This window comes from Rhinatrema bivittatum, chromosome 16, assembly GCF_901001135.1.
Source record: "Rhinatrema bivittatum chromosome 16, aRhiBiv1.1, whole genome shotgun sequence".
Taxonomy (NCBI): Eukaryota; Metazoa; Chordata; class Amphibia; order Gymnophiona; family Rhinatrematidae; genus Rhinatrema; species Rhinatrema bivittatum.
The window spans coordinates 35,779,457-35,798,766 of record NC_042630.1 but is presented as its reverse complement, the minus strand read 5'-3'; the positions used below and the strand labels follow the sequence as shown (position 1 = coordinate 35,798,766).

The window sequence follows — 19,310 nt, the reverse complement described above, 5'->3', positions numbered from 1 at the left end:
ATAGCACCCTGACTTGGTCCGTTTTCCTAATAGGAGGTGTATTGGTGTCTTAAGGCCTGGTGTAATATTTTCAGTGTTGCCTTTTCTTAGGTAAGGTGGTTACTGTTAAGTGCTGGAAATTGGTGCTGTTTTGGTGTGGGATGTTTACTTTTTATGCAATTTCTGTTAAGACAGAATACGTATCTTTTTCTTGTGTCATTTTAAACAATAAAAATAATTACCGGACCTTTACTTCCTCCATGAATTGTAATGAGCAGTGTGTCACACATGTGAGCGTGGTCTGTCAGGTGTGTCACAATGGCAAAAAGTTTGAGAACCACTGTCCTAGGAGGGACACTCATGAAGTTACTAAGTAGCATCTTTAAAGCAAATCTTGAGAATATTTTTACACTTAAAGCACAATTAAGCTTCAGAATTCATTTCTAGAGATGTGGTAAAGGTAGTTACCATAGCATTTAAAACATGTTTGAACAATCTGATTTTGTATGCTGTTCTTGTGCAACATTATGCATTGTGTAATATACTTTTCCATGTTTTACATAAGAAATTTCCATGCTGGGTCAGACCAAGGGTCCATCAAGTCCAGCCTCCTGTTTCCAACAGTGGCTAATCCAGGCTTATAAGTACTTGGCAAGTACCCAAAAAGTAAGTCTATCCCCATGCTACTGATGCCAATAATAGCAGTGGCTATTTTCTAAGTCAACTTGATTAATAGGTAATGGACTTCTCCTTTAAGAACTTATCCAAACCTTTTTTAAACCCAGCTGCATTAACCACATCCCCTGGCAACAAATTCCAGAGTTTAATTGTACGTTGAATGAAAAAGAACTTTCTCCGATTAGTTTTAAATATGCTACATGCTAACTTCATGGAGTCCCCCCTAGTCCTTCTGTTATACAAAAGAGTAAATAACCGATTCACATCTACCCGTTCTAGACCTCTCATGATTTTAAACACCTCTATCATATCCCCCCTCAGCCGTCTCTTCTCCAAGCCGAACAGTCCTAACCTCTTTAGTCTTTCCTCATAGGGAAGCTGTTCCATCCCCTTTATCATTTTGGTCGCCCTTCTCTGTACCTTCTCCATTGCAACTATATCTTTTTTGAGATGCAGCGACCAGAATTATACACAGTATTTAAGGTGCGGTCTCACCATGGAGCGATCAGAGGCATTATGACATTTTCCGTTTTATTCACCATTCCCTTCCTAATAATTCCAAATATTATTTGTTTGCTTTTTTTTGACTGCTGTAGCACACTGAGCCGACTATTTCAATGTATTATCCTCTGACTCCTAGATCTCTTTCCTGGGAGGTAGCTCGTAATATGGAACCTAACATGGGTTATTTTCCCTATATGCATCACCTTGCACTTATCCACATTAAATTTCATCTGCTATTTGGATGCCCAATTTTCCAGTCTCACAAGGTCTTCCTGCAATTTATCACAATCCGCTTGTGATTTAACTACTCTGAATAATTTTGTATCGTCTGCAAATTTGATTACTTCACTCGTCTTATTCCTTTCCAGATCATTTATAAATATATTGAAAAAAAACGGGTCCAGTACAGATCCCTGAGGCACTCCACTGCCCACTCCCTTCCACTGAGAAAATTGCCCATTTAATCCTACTCTCTGTTTCCTGTCTTTTAGCCAGTTTGCAATCCACGAAAGGACATCGCCACCTATCCCATGACTTTTTACTTTTCCTAGAAGCCTCTCATGAGGAACTTTGTCAAACGCCTTCTGAAAATCCAAGTATACTATATCTACCGGTTCACCTTTATCCACATGTTTATTAACCCCTTCAAAAAAGTGAAGCAGATTTGTGAGGCAAGACTTGCCCTGGGTAAAGCCATGCTGACTTTGTTCCATTAAACCATGTCTTTCTATATGTTCTGTGATTTTGATGTTTAGAACACTTTCCACTATTTTTCCCGGCACTGAAGTCAGGCTAACCGGTCTGTAGTTTCCCGGATCGCCCCGAGCCGTTTTTAAATATTGGGGTTACATTTGCTATCCTCCAGTCTTCAGGTACAATGGATGATTTTAATGATAGGTTACAAATTTTTACTAATTGGTCTGAAATTTCATTTTTTAATTCCTTCAGAACCCTGGGGTGTATACCATCTGGTCCAGGTGATTTACTACTCTTCAGTTTGTCAATCAGGCCTACCACATCTTCTAGGTTCACCGTGATTTGATGCAGTCCATCTGAATCATTACCCATGAAAACCTTCTCCATTACGGGTACCTCCCCAACATCCTCTTCAGTAAACACCGAAGCAAAGAAATCATTTAATCTTTCCGCGATGGCCTTATCTTCTCTAATTCTCCCTTTAACCTCGCGATCATCTAACGGTCCAAGTGACTCCCTCGCAGGCTTCTGTTTTGGATATATTTAAAAATGTTTTTTTAATGTGAGTTTTTTGCCTCATCGGCCAACTTCTTTTCAAATTCTCTCTTAGCCTGACTTATCAATTTCTTACATTTAACTTGGCAACGCTTATGCTTTATTCTATTTTCTTCTGTTGGATCCTTCTTTCAATTTTTGAATGAAGATCTTTTGACTAAAATAGCCTCTTTCACCTCCCCTTTTAACCATGCCGGTAATCGTTTTGCCTTCTTTCCACCTTTCTTAATGTGTGGAATACATCTGGTCTGTGCTTCTAGGATGGTATTTTTTAACAATGTCCACGCCTCTTGCACACTTTTTACCTTTGTAGCTGCTCCTTTAGTTTTTTTTTCTAACTATTTTTTCTCATTTTCTCAAAGTTTCCCTTTTGAAAGTTTAGCACGAGAGCCGTGGATTTGTGTTGGAAAAGTTGCTAGTTTCAAAAAAGGTTTGGACAAGTTTCTGGAGGAAAAAGCCATAAACTATTGTTAACCAGATTAGATTTGGGGAAAGTAACTAACTATTTATCCCTGGTTGGAAGCAGCAGTAGGTAACTATTTCCTTGTGACTTGGGATTGGCCACTTTTGGAAACAGGATGCTGGGCTTGATGGACACTTGGTCTGACCCAGTTTGGCAATTTCTTATCTCTGTTCCCGTAGCCCAGTCTTGGGGTCCTGGCTTGCATCATGGCTTCCATGGTGTTGTACACTGCAAATATTTCCCATGGATCTGTAATGAAAATTGTACATGAACATAACACACAGACGCTCAATGCCTTGAATATATGATTTACCAAAAACAATGAAGGTAGGGAGGAAAAGTATTCTATCCATATATGTGCACCTAAACAGGTCATTTAGTGCATATTTGGGTGTAATGTCTGTCTGTCTATCTCCATTTGTAATCGTTGCAGGGTATAGAGCCCAGATGGTCTGGCCGGTCACTTGATACTCTTCTCCTGTGGCTTTCTTTTCCAGAGGCTTGGAACATTTTTTTTTTATTTTCTCCTAAAGACGTGCCCAACCAGCTGATTCAAAATAGAGTCCCTCAAGGTCAAAGTTGACTTCCTGAAGGTGCCCCTTGGCCTGAAGAAGCCCGCTCTGAAGGAGGCAGCGGCCGCCTTGGCTGCGGTTCCTGGCACCGGGAGACCCAAGTCTGTGAAGGTGGACCGCGGCAAGGCCCGTCGCTCGGACAACATGGACAACGAGTCGCAGTATTCGGGTTACTCCTACAAGTCGGGTCACTCGCGGAGCTCTCGCAAGCACAGGTGGGCTTGTTCAGGCCTTCTCCCAACTGCTGTGGTAGCACTCTTGGTTTGGCACCCCATAATGCAATGCCCCTCTAGTTACTGCGGAAAAGTACCCCTGCATGTTTCCAGCTGCTGATCTGGAGGGGTATTCATTTTGGAATGAGGTGGTTTTTTTAAAAAAAATGTTTTAATTAATCTTAGATTCTTCTCTCCACCCCCTTTTTGTTCCAGAGATCGGAGGGACAGACACCGGTCGAAGAGCAGAGATGGGAGCCGTGGAGACAAGTCCGTGACTATTCAGGCCCCCGGGGAGCCCTTGCTGGACAACGAGTCAACGAGGGGAGAAGAGAGGGTGAGAGGACGCATTGGGCAACTTTATAAAATATATATATTTTTTTTAAAGAACAAAGAAATTGCATTAGAAATTCGCTGAAGAAGGTACATGAATATATAGATATAGAGATATAGATACAGAGAGAGAATTTTCACCATTAATTGTGACTTCCTAATAGATGAAAAACTGTACTGTGGCATTATTATTGGTTTGGTAGGGGGGGGATGGGAACGTAAATGATTTAAGAGCTGATTTAGCAGTGGGGTAATAAATGGATACAGTAACTGTGGAGGGAGAGAGTGGGGCTGGTGTGGGGAAGTGGGGCAAATAACCAGAGAAACGCTGCGAGCAGGGGGGGGGGGGGAGGCACTGAAAGAACAGGAGTGCGTTTAACAGATTAAACCAGGACACCTCTGAGGGGCGGGGAGAGATGGTAATTCAGCAGAAACGTATTTCCTTCGCTGTTACGCTTGGCATGTTAACACCGGGCAGCCCATCCTAGTGGTGGGGGGGGGGAAGGTGGTTATCCACCCTGAGTAGAAGAAGCTGACTGAGCAGGGGGGATTCCACTGCGTCCCTGCTGCCGCCCATGGCCCACTCCACCATGCCTATGGGTGGCGGCTGATCACGTTTCCCCCAGGGGAGTCTGAGGAGGTAATTAATGGGGAGGGTGGGCAGGGGTCGGGGATTTACTGGTTCCAGGAGTCGTTTATAAACGTCTCTCCATCACCTGCCAGAAATTAATCATTGCCACAGCTGCCTCTGGTCCTTAATGCGTGGAGCCATTAGGCATGTAAATGAACTTGGCGGCTGGGGGGAGGGGGATGGGCCTCTGGTTTGGCCGCCAGCCAATGAGATTACAGAGCTGGATGGTCTCCTGGTTTTGGAGCTTTATTTTTCGTGATTCGGTTGTCTGGCCCTCGGCGATGGCGCCCCGCCTTACCGTTGATGCACGCAATTCTGAGGCCTGCCAAGCCATTCTCATTTTTATGTTGCTTTTTTTTTTTCGAGGACCTGTGTGCCATCCTGGAGCTAGGATGCAACCAGTGCATTGACATTTGGTGCCAGCCTCACAATCTTAAAACATATATTTTAGAGCAGAAAAAACACCTCACGGATGCAGGAAGGTTGCGCACGTGGGCAGATCTGAAGCATGCAGCAGCCATTTTTGATTTGGGCAAAGTGGGGAAAAAACCCCCCAAAAAACCCAAGGGACTTCTGGGTAGAGGGAATAGTAAAATGTGTGTAAACGTAGAGCATTGCACAGCGCATCAACCAGCTTCACCCACACACACAGACTTAAGGATCTAATTTTCAAATAGTTTCTGGCTTATTTTAAAGCTATATTGGCTTACCTGCCCTGGGAGCAGAGTTCTTTTTTTTGTGGGCGATATTTTAAGCGTAGCCACAGCAAACTGCATGATGTTCAGACACCGTGGGCTGCTGTTAATCCGGGGACACTGTTTTGTATAGGACAGGGACTCCAGGGAGCCATTTTTAAAGGATTCTTCAGCTGTTGACTGGCAGGTAAAAAAAAAAAAAAAGAAATTTGGCCAGTGGTTTCCTTCTGCTTCTGTTGGGCTTCCAGCTTGATTAGGCTTTGGTTGAGAGTCTGTTTGTGGCTACCCCTGTTTTTAACGGTCTCTCGTCCACCCTAGCCGTTGCAGCAACTTGAAAGGGGGAGGGGAGCTTAGCACAAGCGCGGGCCACTACTAAGAAGATTGCCACCCCGCTTCCTTTTAATCAGGGCAAGCTGATCCGGTCCTGGTTTTGCCCAGTTATTTGCATGGCCGTGTAGTCTCCTGCTTTTCTTGGGGGGGAGGGGGAATAAGAACCACATCAACATACGCACAGTGTAAGGTGGGGGGGGGGGGGGGAGCCAGGGCCGGATAAAGCCTGTCCTGGGGCAGGGGTGTGGTGGGAACCCAGAGCCGGTTGTCGGCTGAAGCCACTAGATGTCGCCCTTCCTCTCTCTGCATCTGGCCCGAAGACTCAAGCTGGCACCGCCGAACAGCAGGGCTCGGGCAGTAAAATCTGTTGTGCATTCGTTCCCAGGGTTACGTCCGCCACAAAAAGCACAGCATCTTTGGATAGAAAGAACGCATCCTGAGCTTCAGAATCCGTTTCAACTCTGCGGAATGTTTAAAAAAAAAACAACAAAAAAAAACATTCTAAACTTGCAAAAGTTGTGGGTGACTGCCGGCACTCGCGCAAGCAGATGGAAGGATCTGTGTGTGTGTGTTTTTTGTTTTCTTTAAATATTGTGCTGTTTTTGAGGGGATTAAATGGAAAAAAAAAAAAAAACCTGAGAGATTGATAGTCACCCTCAAATGCAGGCAGCGATTTTCAGAAACATGCATCATGTTGGTGAAGCTTCTTTCTGTGTCCTTGACGTAGGGACAGCCAACCTTGGTCCTCGAGGGCTTCAGATGGGTCTGCTTTTCAGGAGGAGTGAAATACACAAATCAATGTGGTCTTCAGCCCAGTGTCTTGTGCATATATCTCAGGACCGCTAACTAAAAATAACCTGAAAATGAGGCTTATTTGTGTCCCTTCCTTTTTTTTTTTTTTTTTTAAAGAATTGGACTTGACATGTAAAATAACGCATCCCAGTCCTGGAGAAAGCTTGCATTCTCTATGGGCGCTAGACCAGTGTAAGAATTATCCACAGGTAGCGCTAGATATGAGATTTCCAGATGCAGGAGGTTCCTCCAGTTTGATGTCTGGGTCCCGAAGGCCATGTATTTGGGTAATTTTATTACATTACACCAGTAAAATGGCTTGTGAGAACTAATGAAAGGGATTGCAAATCTAGAAATGTGGGATTTTGTTTTTTTGGGGTTTATTTTTTTTGTCTTCCCCCCCCCCCCCCCCCAAAAAAAAAACAAAACAGAACAAAAAACTCTGGCAGCACGTTTTGGATTTACCAGAAATTCACCAGTTCAGAGAGCGTTAGCAATCGACGCTAAGTCCTTGACTCGGCAATTCAGGCGTTGAGCAGGTTCACAGGGCTGGCAGCGGATGCGGTGCACGTTGGTCCAGAGTCGGGGTGCATTTCTGTAGATTCGCTGGTGGACTGTCGCTGGATTCCCCTCCCGTCCCAGTGATGGGGGTTCAGCTGATGTTCACTTAGCTTCCATGGCTCACAGATCTCTAATTTCTCCGTGCAGCACACCATCCAAACTTGGTATAATCTCAGAAAGTGCCTTTTTTTTTGGTTTTTTTCCCCCCGGCTTGTGCGTTGCACAGGGGTTTTGTAATCAAATGCCTTGCGTCGTACTTAAATATTTTTTTTTTTCTTTTTCCCTTTCAAATCGCCTCCTCGCCCTCTCCCACCCACCCCACTCCCAGGACGACAACTGGGGAGAAACTACCACGGTGGTGACGGGCACCTCGGAGCACAGCATCTCCCACGATGACATCACCCGCATCACCAAGGACATGGAGGACAGCGCCAGCCTGGACTGCTCCCGCCACCTGGGAGTGACCCTGGGCGGGGCCTTGGCGCTGCTCTCCTTCCTGACGCCCGTCGCCTTCCTGCTGCTGCCCCAGCTCCTGTGGCGGGACGAGCTGGAGCCCTGCGGCACGGCCTGCGAGGGCCTCTTCATCTCGGTGGCCTTCAAGCTCCTCATCCTCCTGCTGGGCAGCTGGGCGCTCTTCTTCCGCCGTCCCAAGGCCGCCTTCCCCCGGGTTTACGTCTTCCGGGCCCTCCTGATGGTGCTGGTCTTCCTGTTGGTGGTCTCCTACTGGCTCTTCTACGGCGTGCGCATCCTGGACTCCCGGGACCGCAACTACCAGGGCATCGTGCAGTACGCGGTGTCGCTGGTGGACGCCCTGCTCTTCGTCCATTACCTGGCCGTGGTGCTCTTGGAGCTGCGCCAGCTGCAGCCGCAGTTCACCGTCAAGGTCGTACGCTCCACGGATGGGATCAGCCGCTTCTACAACGTTGGGCATCTCAGGTAGGTGAGGAAGTGCCGGCGGGCCGTCTTCCTTGGCCTTAAGAAGGGGGTTACTGCTCTGTTTGTAGGTAGAAGTCGCCAGAGGATGCGTTAAGGTTCCCGTTGTGCAGCATTTTGAATTGTTCTAGATTTTCCTGTGAGCTTAACGAGCCAGACAAACTAAGAAGTCCTTACCGCTGCCTTTTTTTTTTTTCTGGCATTAAGCTCGGATGTGCTTATTGAAGCTCGGAGTAAAAAAAAAATAAAAGCTGCAACGGATTGAACTGCTACGCAACGAGTCATCCTAAAATATTCCCCAGATAGGTGGAGGTTGTTTTTTTTTATTCAGAACTTTTGATGTTGACACCCCCAGCAGCGTCACGGTAGCACCACGCTCCCTGGGAAATGACATTGGGAGCTTAATTTTCCACCATCACAGCATTGGCGGTCAACTTTACGAGCGCCACACGGAGAGAGAAGAAAAACATCTGCCATTGAAAAGGCTTTATTTTTAAAAATTTATGAACTCTGGCCAATCCCTGTTGAGTGATTTGCCGGGTAAATTTTGTAGTAGCTTACTCAATTGGGGGGGGGGGAGAAGCGTAGCGGGGACTTGCTTTGAGGCTCTGCGTTGCTCCGTCCTGTAGCAGAGAGAATTTATTGATCGGCGCAGAACATGAAATCAGTTCTGCCCTGTAACAGGTGTCTGATTTCTTTTTTTTTGGTTTAAGCGTTTCCTTTTAAAGTTCTGTATCTGGAGATCTTTAAGCAGTGTCCCCAGACTTCAGGAAGGTGCAAGGCAGAGTTTGCAGTTTCACCCCCTAGGTGTCTCGCCCTGGAAGTGTCCAAAGCAGTTCAGGATAAAATCTCGCCCAAGGGCTTGACGCTCGCTCTCCCCTTTTTTTTTTCCCTGTGATCTGCCATCTTTTGCTAGAGGGGTGGGGATCGTCTGTTGGAGGGACACGGGGGGGGGGGGGGAGGTTTTGCAAAAACCCCCTTGGTAGGGGGGGACCAGGAATAACTGAAAATGCTGGTTGGGCTCTCCGTGGGTGCATCTGTAAATCTGGGGGGGGGGGGGGGGGGGCGTGACTGTTGAGGGAAAAGGGGGGCTTATTTGGGATGCCGGCGCAGCCCTGGCCGAGCCCGTGGGAGGGGGGAGATCTCGGGGCAGCAGAGCTCGCAGTAGCCTCCTCTTGTCCTCCTCCGTGGTCGCTCCCCCTTCCTGTATTATTTCTTCCTCCTGTCTTCCTTACGATGAAGCTGTGTTGCCTTCTGCCCCCCACCCTGCATTGTCTCCCTCCCAATGATGTCGTGTTGACCTGTGACCCTCCGCTTTTTTTTTTTTTTTTTTTTAATCTTCCCTCCCCCCACTCCCCCAACACAGTATCCAGCGAGTGGCCGTGTGGATCCTGGAGAATTATTACCACGATTTCCCCGTCTACAACCCTGCTCTCCTGAACCTGCCCAAGTCCATCCTGTCCAAGAAAGTGTCCGGTTTCAAGGTGTACTCCCTGGGAGAGGGTGAGGTCCTGCTTCCGTCTGTCTGTCTGTCTGGGGAGGGGAAGGGGGGCTTGGAGGGGGTTCGTCTGGATTAACGTCTGCACAAGTTGCCTTTTTTTTTTCCTTTCGCTGTCGCCACACGCACAAAGCAACCGCCGTGTCGGGGGGGGTGACCCGCTCCGCTGCGCGGGTGCAGTTAACGGGCAGCGAATGTGTGCAGGGGAGAGGTTTGCACATAGCAGAGGCAGGTGGGCTGGAACGTGGACCCCTGCCCCGCACCTCGGAAGATGCTGCCTTCCTCCGGTCCTGGACTCCCAACGGCGGTTCCCAAAGTGCAGTAAACCAGGGGGGACTGCGCATGTCTTCCCAGGCCCTGCCGCCCCTCTAAGCTGAAGCATGTGTGTGGGGGAGAAGGGGGCCTGAGAGCACAAGCTTACTGCCCATGCTCACCGTGTTTTGGGGATTGCTGCCGGAGCTGAGGTCCAGGGAGGGACACTGAATCGGTGCCCGGGCATGGAGGTCGTCCATCTGTCCCTGGGTCTGTTAATAACAGCCGAGTATCATGGGGATTGCCACCTTTTTTGCTCCTGGGAGTGTGCACTACAGAAGCAATCTCCCCATTAGAAAACGCTGGGGATTGGTCACTCTTGGAGGCAGGAGTCTGGGCTCCAAGGATCATTGATCATGTCTTATGTTCTTAAATATCACATGTATATTCTGAACTCTAGACTTGTGTGGCTCTCGGACTCCCCTCTTTCCAAACTTGCCTGTATAATCCAGCATTTTTTGGGCTGGGGGGCTGGGTGTGGTCTACCTTTCATAAGTGCCACACCAGTCTGCCTTGTTTTCCCTGTGGGCTGGGGGGTGTATAATAGAGGCTACCAGCTGGCTCTGTGCGGTGACGTTTATCCCATTGCAGCTAAGGATCCTGCCATTCTTGGGTTTCTAGGAAAAAGGCAGATGCAGTGGGAATATAAAACCAGGACAGGTTTGCCCCGGAACCTGTTCTGCCCCTGTGGGTAAAATCGGCACATTCCAGTCAAGCTGCTGAGGCAGCTCCCCCTAGTGGTGTTGGGGGGGAATTGTAGCTCAGCTCTTTCACACAGCGGGTTCTCTCTGGCACGTGCACAAGTTCACAAGCCTGTGGGTTCGACTTGGCCACTTTTTAAGGACATGGTCCGTGCTGCCAATGGCTAGGATTCTGCCTGGCATGTAATGCAGGAACCTGGCTGCTCACATTTTATAAAAAAAAAAAAATTGTTGTTGTGGGGGAGGTGGAAGAGAGAGTCCATGTGAATAATGACTCTGAGAATATTGCTAGAATTCTGGGATGTGGAGATGCCTCGAGGATCGCAGCACAGAATGCTAAGATGTAAAGGGCGAAGGGATATTTTTCTGCAAATAATTTTCCAGGGCTGAATTCTCCTGGTCTTTGTAGGTTTTTTTTTTTTTTTTCTCTTCAGCCTCTAATGTTGGCCTCTAAGGCAGCGGGGCAGAATGAAGGCTTGCTGTGTATTTTTAGGTGCACCTCATTCCTGTGGGGCAGGGGTGGCCAGCTTTGATCCTCAGGAGCCACAAATGGGTCTGGTTTTCAGGATATCCACAATGAATGAATGTGCACGAGAGCGATCTGCATGCATGGGGTACGTCTTGTGTACAACGTGATATGCGTAGTAACCTTGTCCCTGTCCCAAAGAGCTTGCAGGGTATGACTGCGCACAGGGGAAGTTAAGGGATTTGCCCAGGATTGCACAGTGAGGTGGAATAACAGGCACCTCACTTCCCTCTATTGCTCAGACTACCTCTGAGCCGGGGGGGGGGGGGGGTGGGGGAAGAGTATGGGTTTTCCATAGCATTGACCACTAGTCCTTACCCTGTATTACCTGGATGTAGTCTCAGCTACCCCCCTGCTCCAGCTTGGCTCTGTCACCAATGTGCAAGAGCTGCTTAACACATGAGAATCTCCTCCCAGTCTGGTAAAATAGGCGTCTCACAGTTGGCTATGTATGCGGTGGAGACGGACAGGATGGGGTTCCCCCCCCCTCCTCACACCCATCTGTTCTCCTCCAGAAAATTCTACCAATAACTCCACCGGGCAGTCCAGGGCCGTCATCGCGGCTGCCGCTCGCCGGCGGGACAACAGCCACAACGAGTATTACTACGAGGAGGCAGAGCACGAGCGGCGGATCCGGAAGCGCAAGGCCAGGTACGTCTGGGTGGTGGTCAGAGGAGGGGAAAGGGTCTGTACCAAACGACAGTAATTACCTTTAGGCCTAGAAAGAGCAAATGGATCTTGAGAAGGGAGGTGGTTATCGGGAGCGTGACGGTTATCTAGATCAGTGGTTCTCAACCCAGTCCTTGGAACACATCCAGCCAGTTGGGTTTTCAAGATACCAAACCATGAATATGCATGAGATTTTTGTATCATGCACATCTCATGCATATTTATTGTGGATATACTGAAAACTTGAATGACTAGGATGTGTCCCAAGAACCGGAATGAGAACCACTGATCTAGAAAGCTGCTTGGCCATCGGGCGAGTTCTCGTTTAGTTACTTACCTAGAGTCCATGTGCACTTACATTGACCAGACAGCGGACCAGCATTCCCACGATCGTAGATCAAGATTGTAGGGTAATTTACATGTATATCATTTTAAATATCTATGGTTGTCATCTTTATTTTTAGTGTATAGGGCTCCTGATTTTGCAACCTTAGAAATATAAACTGACAACAGATAAGGGCCATGACGTCCATCTACTCTGCCCAGTTTCGCTCCTGGGGCAGTGCCATAGATCCCAGCTATGCCTATTCCTGGTTTCACCTCCATCACTTCCACTGGGAGCCCTTGCCATTCATCCACCATCCGACCTTTTGGTCTCTTTGTTCTGACACCACTGTAATGGTTCTGTCCATGAGATCTGATTACCATCTTGGCTCTTTCTGTCAGGTTGGTGGTAGCTGTGGAAGAGGCCTTCACGCACATCAAGCGACTGCAGGAGGAGGACCAGAAGAACCCCCGGGAGATCATGGACCCCCGGGAAGCGGCGCAGGCCATCTTTGCCTCCATGGCCCGAGCGATGCAGAAGTACCTGAGGACCACCAAACAGCAGCCCTACCACACCATGGAGAGCATCCTGCAGCACCTGGAGTTCTGTATCACCCACGACATGACCCCCAAGGTAGAATCCTGTGTGTAGGCACCACTAATGAAAAAGCCCTCGCTCGCCACAGAGCCCAAGCTCCTTAAAGGATGGGACCAGCCAAAAAAGCTCCTGGACTTCATCTTAGACCATGACTGGGTGCATAACCAGTTTAACTTATTGGCCAACTACTCTGCTCCCAAGCCCCATAAGGCACAGAAAAATCAAAGCAAGAATCTTAAATTGCATTCATGCCTTAATTGGTAGTGCCTACAGTACAGGGGGAATTGACATTCTATGAGAGCCACTCTATCTGCTGTATTCTGGACCATTTGTAGCCTGCGTGTGAGCCTTTCTGAAAAGCCCACACGCAGGCTATTACAGTAGCCTAAATGGGAGGTAACCATAGCCTGAATGACGGTCGTAAAAGCATGCGTATCCAAAAAATGATTCTTTAATCAGTGTGAGCTTCTAAAAAGCAGCATGGACTTGCTAAGAGACAAGAGAATCCAAAGAAAATTTGGAGTCAAACTCCCAGATCTTTCTGATCTATCTTCTGTCGATAAAGGGTCTGATTTGAGAATCTCCATTCCCTTGGTGTGTAATGCTTTGCGTTCATCTTTGTTCCTGTCGTAATTGCCTCTTTTATTTTTCTCCCTTCGCAGGCTTTTCTTGAGAGATACCTAGGACCCGGACCCACCATCCAATACCACAAAGACCGCTGGCTAGCCAAGCAGTGGACACTGGTCAGTGAGGAGCCTGTGACCAATGGCTTGAAGGACGGCATTGTTTTTGTTCTCAAGCGGCATGACTTCAGTTTGGTCATCAGCACCAAGAAGATTCCCTTCTTTAAGCTCTCGGAGGAGTTTGTGGACCCCAAATCGCACAAGTTTGTCATGAGGCTGCAGTCCGAGACCTCTGTGTGAAGAGCAGGACCCCTGCAATGGAGGGTGCTGGTCAGCGTGTCCCTGGTACAGACTGATGAGGGATACTTGAGGTCCGTGTAGACGTTTGTCTACGTGTCTTCTCCTCCTCTCCTTTTCTCTCTTGCTCTTCATCATCACTCATCCGTTGCTGCTTGTCTCTTGCTTGTGCTCCATCAGTTTCTCACAAATAGTCTCTCTTTACTTTACTTTTCCTCTGCCTCTTTCCAGAATGGATGTTGGGAGAGCATGGGAAGATAACTAATCGTCAACATCTTTTCTTACCAAAAAATACGACAACTGCATCCAATGTGCTGAATTGGCAGGATTTTAAGCTTTTGTGCTTCAATGATGAAGGGCACTCCTTTGCTCCCTCCACTCACTTCTCACTACCTCCTCGTCTCTTGCTTCTTTGTCTTGGTGCGTGTCTCTGTTTAGCTGCCTGACTCTCTGTCTGTCTGTCTTGTCTCTTGCCTTTTCCCATCTCTGACTGATTTGCGATGTGATCATGCCTTACTCCTTTCGGATGAGACTTTGCCCTAGACTCGATATCATCCTGGAGTCCTCAGATGGTCATTGCCCCCCTGGTGGGGAGAGCAAAGGGCTCAGCTGCACGAGTCGCGTGCAGAGCCAGATATCAAGGGCTAGTCCTTTTTTTTTTCTTTTTCTTCCTAATAACATGCACACTGGTGCTAGGGCCCTTGATGGCCTCTCATTCCTGTGCTTGGACTCGAATGGACTTGGAGGTCAGAAATCTGTCTGGTTTTGGCACGTTCTCACATAACACATGAGAAACTTGAACGGCGTCCCAAGAAAGACTCCCAAATGAAGAACTGTCAAGCCACAGAACTGCAGTATGACCTTCGCGTGTTGCAGCATTTTCGTAACCACTAAAAAAACAACAACAACTTGGGGTTTGACCTGGTATAGTTTGTTTTCTGTTTGCTTTTTTTTTTTTTTTTTTAAAGACTATTTCATGTTTGTATATAACAACGATGAGGGCTTTCTGACTTTCTGGCCCTCGAGCATGCTCTTTGCAGAACACAAGCCTGGGCTAGGCCACTTATGGCTGTAGGCCTCACTGGTAGAAGACATCCTCCTACCTACAATAAAATATACCCCATCAGGCATGGAAAGGTGTTCAGAGAGCTGCGCGAGAGGTTTCTGAAATGGAGGGTGAAATCTGCCCATCCTAAAAATTCCATGCTCTTGAGGTACAAGAAAAATGTGTGTGGTGGTTTTTTAATATTGATGTATATGTGCACACAGTTGGTGTATGTATGCGTGTATATTTGAATACACACACATTTTGTGTATTTGCACACTCGGGGGTTCTGGTATCCAAGGGACATTGTTACAACAATGGTACTTACTGACTGGAGACTATAAGGCAGGGGTGGCCAGCTCCAGTCCTGGTTTTCAGGATATCCACAGTGAATATGCCCGAGAGAGAGAGATGCCAACAATGTATGCAAATCTCTCTGCTGCATTGTCCTTGTGAATATCCTGAAAACCAGACCTGTTTGTGGCTCTCGAGGACCGGAATTGGCTACCCCTTCTATAAGGGGGCCAGGATTTTAAAGGGATTTAAGCAAGTGTTCACCCACTGGAATGTGCCTGTGCTCCCAACCCCTGCTCCCCTGTGGAGAAAAGAGGTGGCGGAGGGGAGGGGCGGATTGGGACAGGTTTTAGAGCGGGACCCTGTGAAGAACAGGCAGGGATTTCATTCTTCATACTACGCTGGGGTACAGGCTTCCCCTGTGGCACTGGGCCGCTGTAGGATTTTCAAAGGGGCGTTTTTCCTCTTTTTTTTTTTTCAAAATCAGCTTGCAGGCCCGGTGCCCAACTTCAAAATTGCCCTCTGGGGCACGCCAGACTCTGCCGGTAGCTGAACAGTGGAGGTGTTCCTGGGGGGTTGGGTGGAGAGGAGAGGGGCTGTGTACCTTTTCATGCGATTTCCCGTGCCGCCTGTACCCAAGTTAAGTGAAATGTGTTTTACCTACAAACATGACGGCAGAAAAAGCCCGTATGCCCCATCCAGTCACCCATCCAATTAATTTAGCATTCTACTCCTCCTCACTTCCTTCGAGTGGCTGGCTCTGTGATGGCGTGTCGCTTCTCGGGGGTTGAGGAAGGGGTGTTGGTATTCTCCATTCAGTGTCCATGGCGTGGATTCTCTGTGTGCCGCACATGTCGCCTTGTCATCGTTTATTCAGGTGGACTCTTCTTCTACCGCCTTCTACTCCTAAACAGGCTGTAGACGTTTACCCTCCACCCCATCACAAAGGGTGGTGGGGAGGAGACATTTTATTGTAATTTATTTGCACTCCCTCCGGTACAGACGACGTCTCCGCAAAGCTCTCTGCTCACTCTTCCTACATAGGCCCCACTGTAAAACTGGCGACTTCCTGCCTGGATGGCTTTTTACAGGTACAGTGAACCCGCTGGTACAACCCTCCCTTTTTATTATAATAAAACTTTAGCTACAGCATATACTGTATTCCTTTCCCCTTCTTCTGCCAAAGCAATTTCCAGAAAGTGTGCATTGGAGAAATCAAATTTTGTTGAGGAAACCCTTTTTGTAACAAATCTGTAGGGTTATCAGATGCTTCCATGCTACCAAGGAACAGGTAGAGCCAGGCTTGGTGTTGCCTTGTTGCATCTGTGAGCTTGTCTTTCCGCTTTTAGTAAAAAAAAAAAATCAGGAGCTACAAGTTCTTACATGCAATGGGACAAAATCTGGATTGGCTCGGCCTGATCCTTCAATGATGTTGGAGCCATCTGCTAACCCAGCTTTTGAAATCAAGCCTCTGTTGTTTTTGGTTTGTTTGGTTTTTTTTACATGGAGAGGGGACAGCCTTACTGCTTGCATTTCAGAGGGTGGTGATAGAGCATTGTTCCTGGCTTGTCTCCTAAAGATGTCACTTGCCCCTTCTCTGAAGCAACTGTCTTCACCAGGGCGGCCATCTTTGTTTTCAACAAATGGAATACTTTCTGTGATAAAATACCTCAGTGGCTCACAAGGATTTGTGATTGGCGTATTCACACTCTTGGGGTACTCTTTGTGGGTACTTGGGGATGATATCACTGCCATCTAACTTCACTGTGATTTCGTATCTTTTTTTAAGGCACTAAACTGTCAAGAACTTTTTCATATTAAAAAGAAAAAAAAAGTAATGTTTTTTTTGTTTGTTACCCTTAATGTGGTTTTCTTTTTAGGTTTTTGTTTGTTCATGCTGTTTACAAGAGGTTTACAGTTGTGTGTGAGGTCATAACTTTTGTAGCAATTGTGAAATTGGGGGCATGACTTGTTCTCTGGGGGGGGGGGGGGAGGAAAAATGTCATCAGGAAAGATGCTCACTTACTAGGGTTGGCCAACAAGCCCCCCTGTCGTAAGGGCCAGGTTGAGCTTGGCCCAGTTTTACCTCCATTACGTCTATGGATTTTACAGTTTCGAGACAGGACGTGTTGGCACCCCGAAACTCTTCTTGCTACTAGTATACCCCCAATCTCATTGAGTCCGCCTCTATATATATTTTTTATCTTAACGTTGGTTTATCCTTTTCTCTGCTTCTCATTTCACCCTGTCCTCTCCATTTTCAACCTAGCCCATCTGTAAGCTGTGAAAATTCCTCCTCTCCCCACCCCCGTTGCCATCTTCTCCACTTTTACCCCTGCTGCATTTGCCCTAGAGATCTTTGTATTCGTCTGACCAGTCTGCCTCTTCCCGCCATTTTGCTGGCTTCCATTTTGTCCTGCTCTTCAGTTGCTTCTATATTTACTAATATTACAGATTGATCCAGTCTTGGTTCTGTCCCATGGCACTCATGAAGGTTAGGGGTCTGATTTCCTCCGTGACAAAGTGGCCGGGGTTCAGCTGCTGGACCTGGACCAGCCTGTCCTTAAACTACAGAGCCAGCTTAATAGCCCTTTCTTACCCCTGCTACCCTCTTGTTGCAAAGTTCTCCATTTACCTGGCTTCCTGAGTAAAAATGTCTGTCTCCTGAAAAAAAATGTACTATTCATTAGGAAAACCTCTCCAAGGGAGGATGATGTGCCTTAGCTTAGGTCCATCCTTACCTTTTAATTCCCATTCTAGTCCTTCTGGTTGTCCTCTTTTATGGAAAGCGTGAGATTATGAGACTCGGAACACATGATAGGTAGAGGTTGAAAAAACCAAGAGAAGCCTGAGGACCAGATGGACCTAAAAACATTTTCCTGCTAGTCACACAATTTTGGAGGCTTTCTTTAATGCGTCTGATCCAGCCTGGTAGGTTAGAAAATATGGAAGGGCACTGGAAAATTGTGGTAAACTTTTTTTTTTTTTTTTTTTTTAATTACGGGAAAGTTGCAGTTGACTGACTTGGCCTTTTCTCTGCCAACTTTCTCTTGAATTGCATTGTGTGAATGTGTATTGGGAGGGGATGGAGGAAGGAGGTCCTAATCTCTGTTCCCTGCCCCCTTGCTGCGGGGGATGGAGGGGTCTCTACCTTCCCATTCTTTTTTTGGGTCCGCTTTGAACACTGAGGAAGCTCCCAAGGGAAGCAGACTAGCTGAGAAAATGGAGGAGGGGCATCTACAAGATTCGGCAACAGCTGAAAAATTGTGGGACTTCCCCCCCCCACCCCCCCACCCCCACATTCTGCTTGCATGGTTCTTGCATTCCTCCTTTTATTTATCCCTGGGACCGTCCTGCTCTTGCGTTCTTCTTCTTAGTTTTCCATCACCACTGGTCTTTCTCTGTTTTTCCCCTCTCTCCCTTGTTTTCTAACAGCAGGCCTAGATCAATCACTGGGCCCCCCCCCCCCCCCCAAACTTGTGCTGATACAACTGCCCTTCCCATACCGTCTTTCTTCCGGAAAGAAATGGGGACTGTGAGCCCCAGAGCGTATTGCGGTTGGCTGCAAAAGAGAAGGCCTCGGATTGTCTGCAGTGCCCCCCAAAGGCTGAGGCCTGCTTCAGAGCCCAAGTAGGGATTGCCAGATTCTGTAAGCTATGGAGATAGACATTGCTGAGGGAGAGAGGAGGTTCGGGAAGGATTGTAAAAGTTGCCATTAAGATTCATTCATTAGGGCTGATATTTTGTCAGGGACAGACCAATAAAGTTTTGTGAGGTTTTTTTTTTTTTTTAAACCTTTAAAAACGTATTTGAAACACGTCGGCCCTGTATGCCTCGCAACCTTACCTGACCTTCTCGTGTGCCTTGTTCTCCCTTTGCAAGATTTCCTTTCTGCTCTTGCCTTGGCTAAGATGGTTCCACAATAGGGACGTTATGTTTCCCACATCTGGAGAAAGGGACCTGTGTGGCCTCAATGGCTCCGTTGCGCCCACGTCCCTTGAACATAACACTCATGGGTCCAGTGAAAGCCGGCACAACTTGCCAAAAAGTGTCAGATCTGATGTGTTTTTTCCATGTGGCTAATTACTTTGATTTTTCTCCATTGCCTATTCCCAAATTTCCTCCAGAGCAGCATTTGAAAGATGGCCACCCCTAACTTGAGCTTCTCCTTCTGTCCTTCGCTTCCTGAGCATCTTTGCTGATATTGGGTTCAAAATCTTAGGCGGGGGTGGTTCCTGTGAGAGTCAGTCTTATCATGTGATCGTTGGTGGGGGGGGGGGGGGGGGGAGAGGAAGGGAATGCATCTTGACAGACCTCCAGTTGAGTGAGATTGTAATGTAGAATTTTTCTACTGTTTTTCAAGTTTCAGAATTTTCTTTTTATTTTTACAGAGCTGAGGAATTTCATGCATGCCTGTAGACAACTTCAACAATGTAAAATTTGGGATTTTGTTTTGTAATATATATACAAAGCTTGTTTTTACCGTTTG

The 19,310-nt window shown here is 47.3% G+C and overlaps 1 protein-coding gene across 3 annotated transcripts in view; it reads left to right on the top strand.

Moving 5' to 3' along the window:
• VANGL2 (VANGL planar cell polarity protein 2) overlaps positions 1 to 16,183 on the top strand; it is a 60,728-nt gene extending 44,545 nt beyond the window's left edge. For 2 of the 3 annotated variants that reach the window (XM_029581074.1, XM_029581075.1), the window contains exons 3-9: positions 3,373 to 3,662; positions 3,876 to 3,996; positions 7,330 to 7,937; positions 9,301 to 9,437; positions 11,487 to 11,622; positions 12,367 to 12,598; positions 13,225 to 13,485. In XM_029581074.1, the coding sequence (XP_029436934.1) occupies positions 3,592 to 3,662; positions 3,876 to 3,996; positions 7,330 to 7,937; positions 9,301 to 9,437; positions 11,487 to 11,622; positions 12,367 to 12,598; positions 13,225 to 13,485 (1,566 nt within the window). In that variant the 5' untranslated portion in view covers positions 3,373 to 3,591. Of the gene's footprint in view, positions 1 to 3,372; positions 3,663 to 3,875; positions 3,997 to 7,329; positions 7,938 to 9,300; positions 9,438 to 11,486; positions 11,623 to 12,366; positions 12,599 to 13,224 lie in introns of all 3 variants that reach the window. The other variant, XM_029581076.1, reaches the window with a different exon arrangement.
• The last annotated feature ends 3,127 nt before the right edge of the window (positions 16,184 to 19,310 follow it).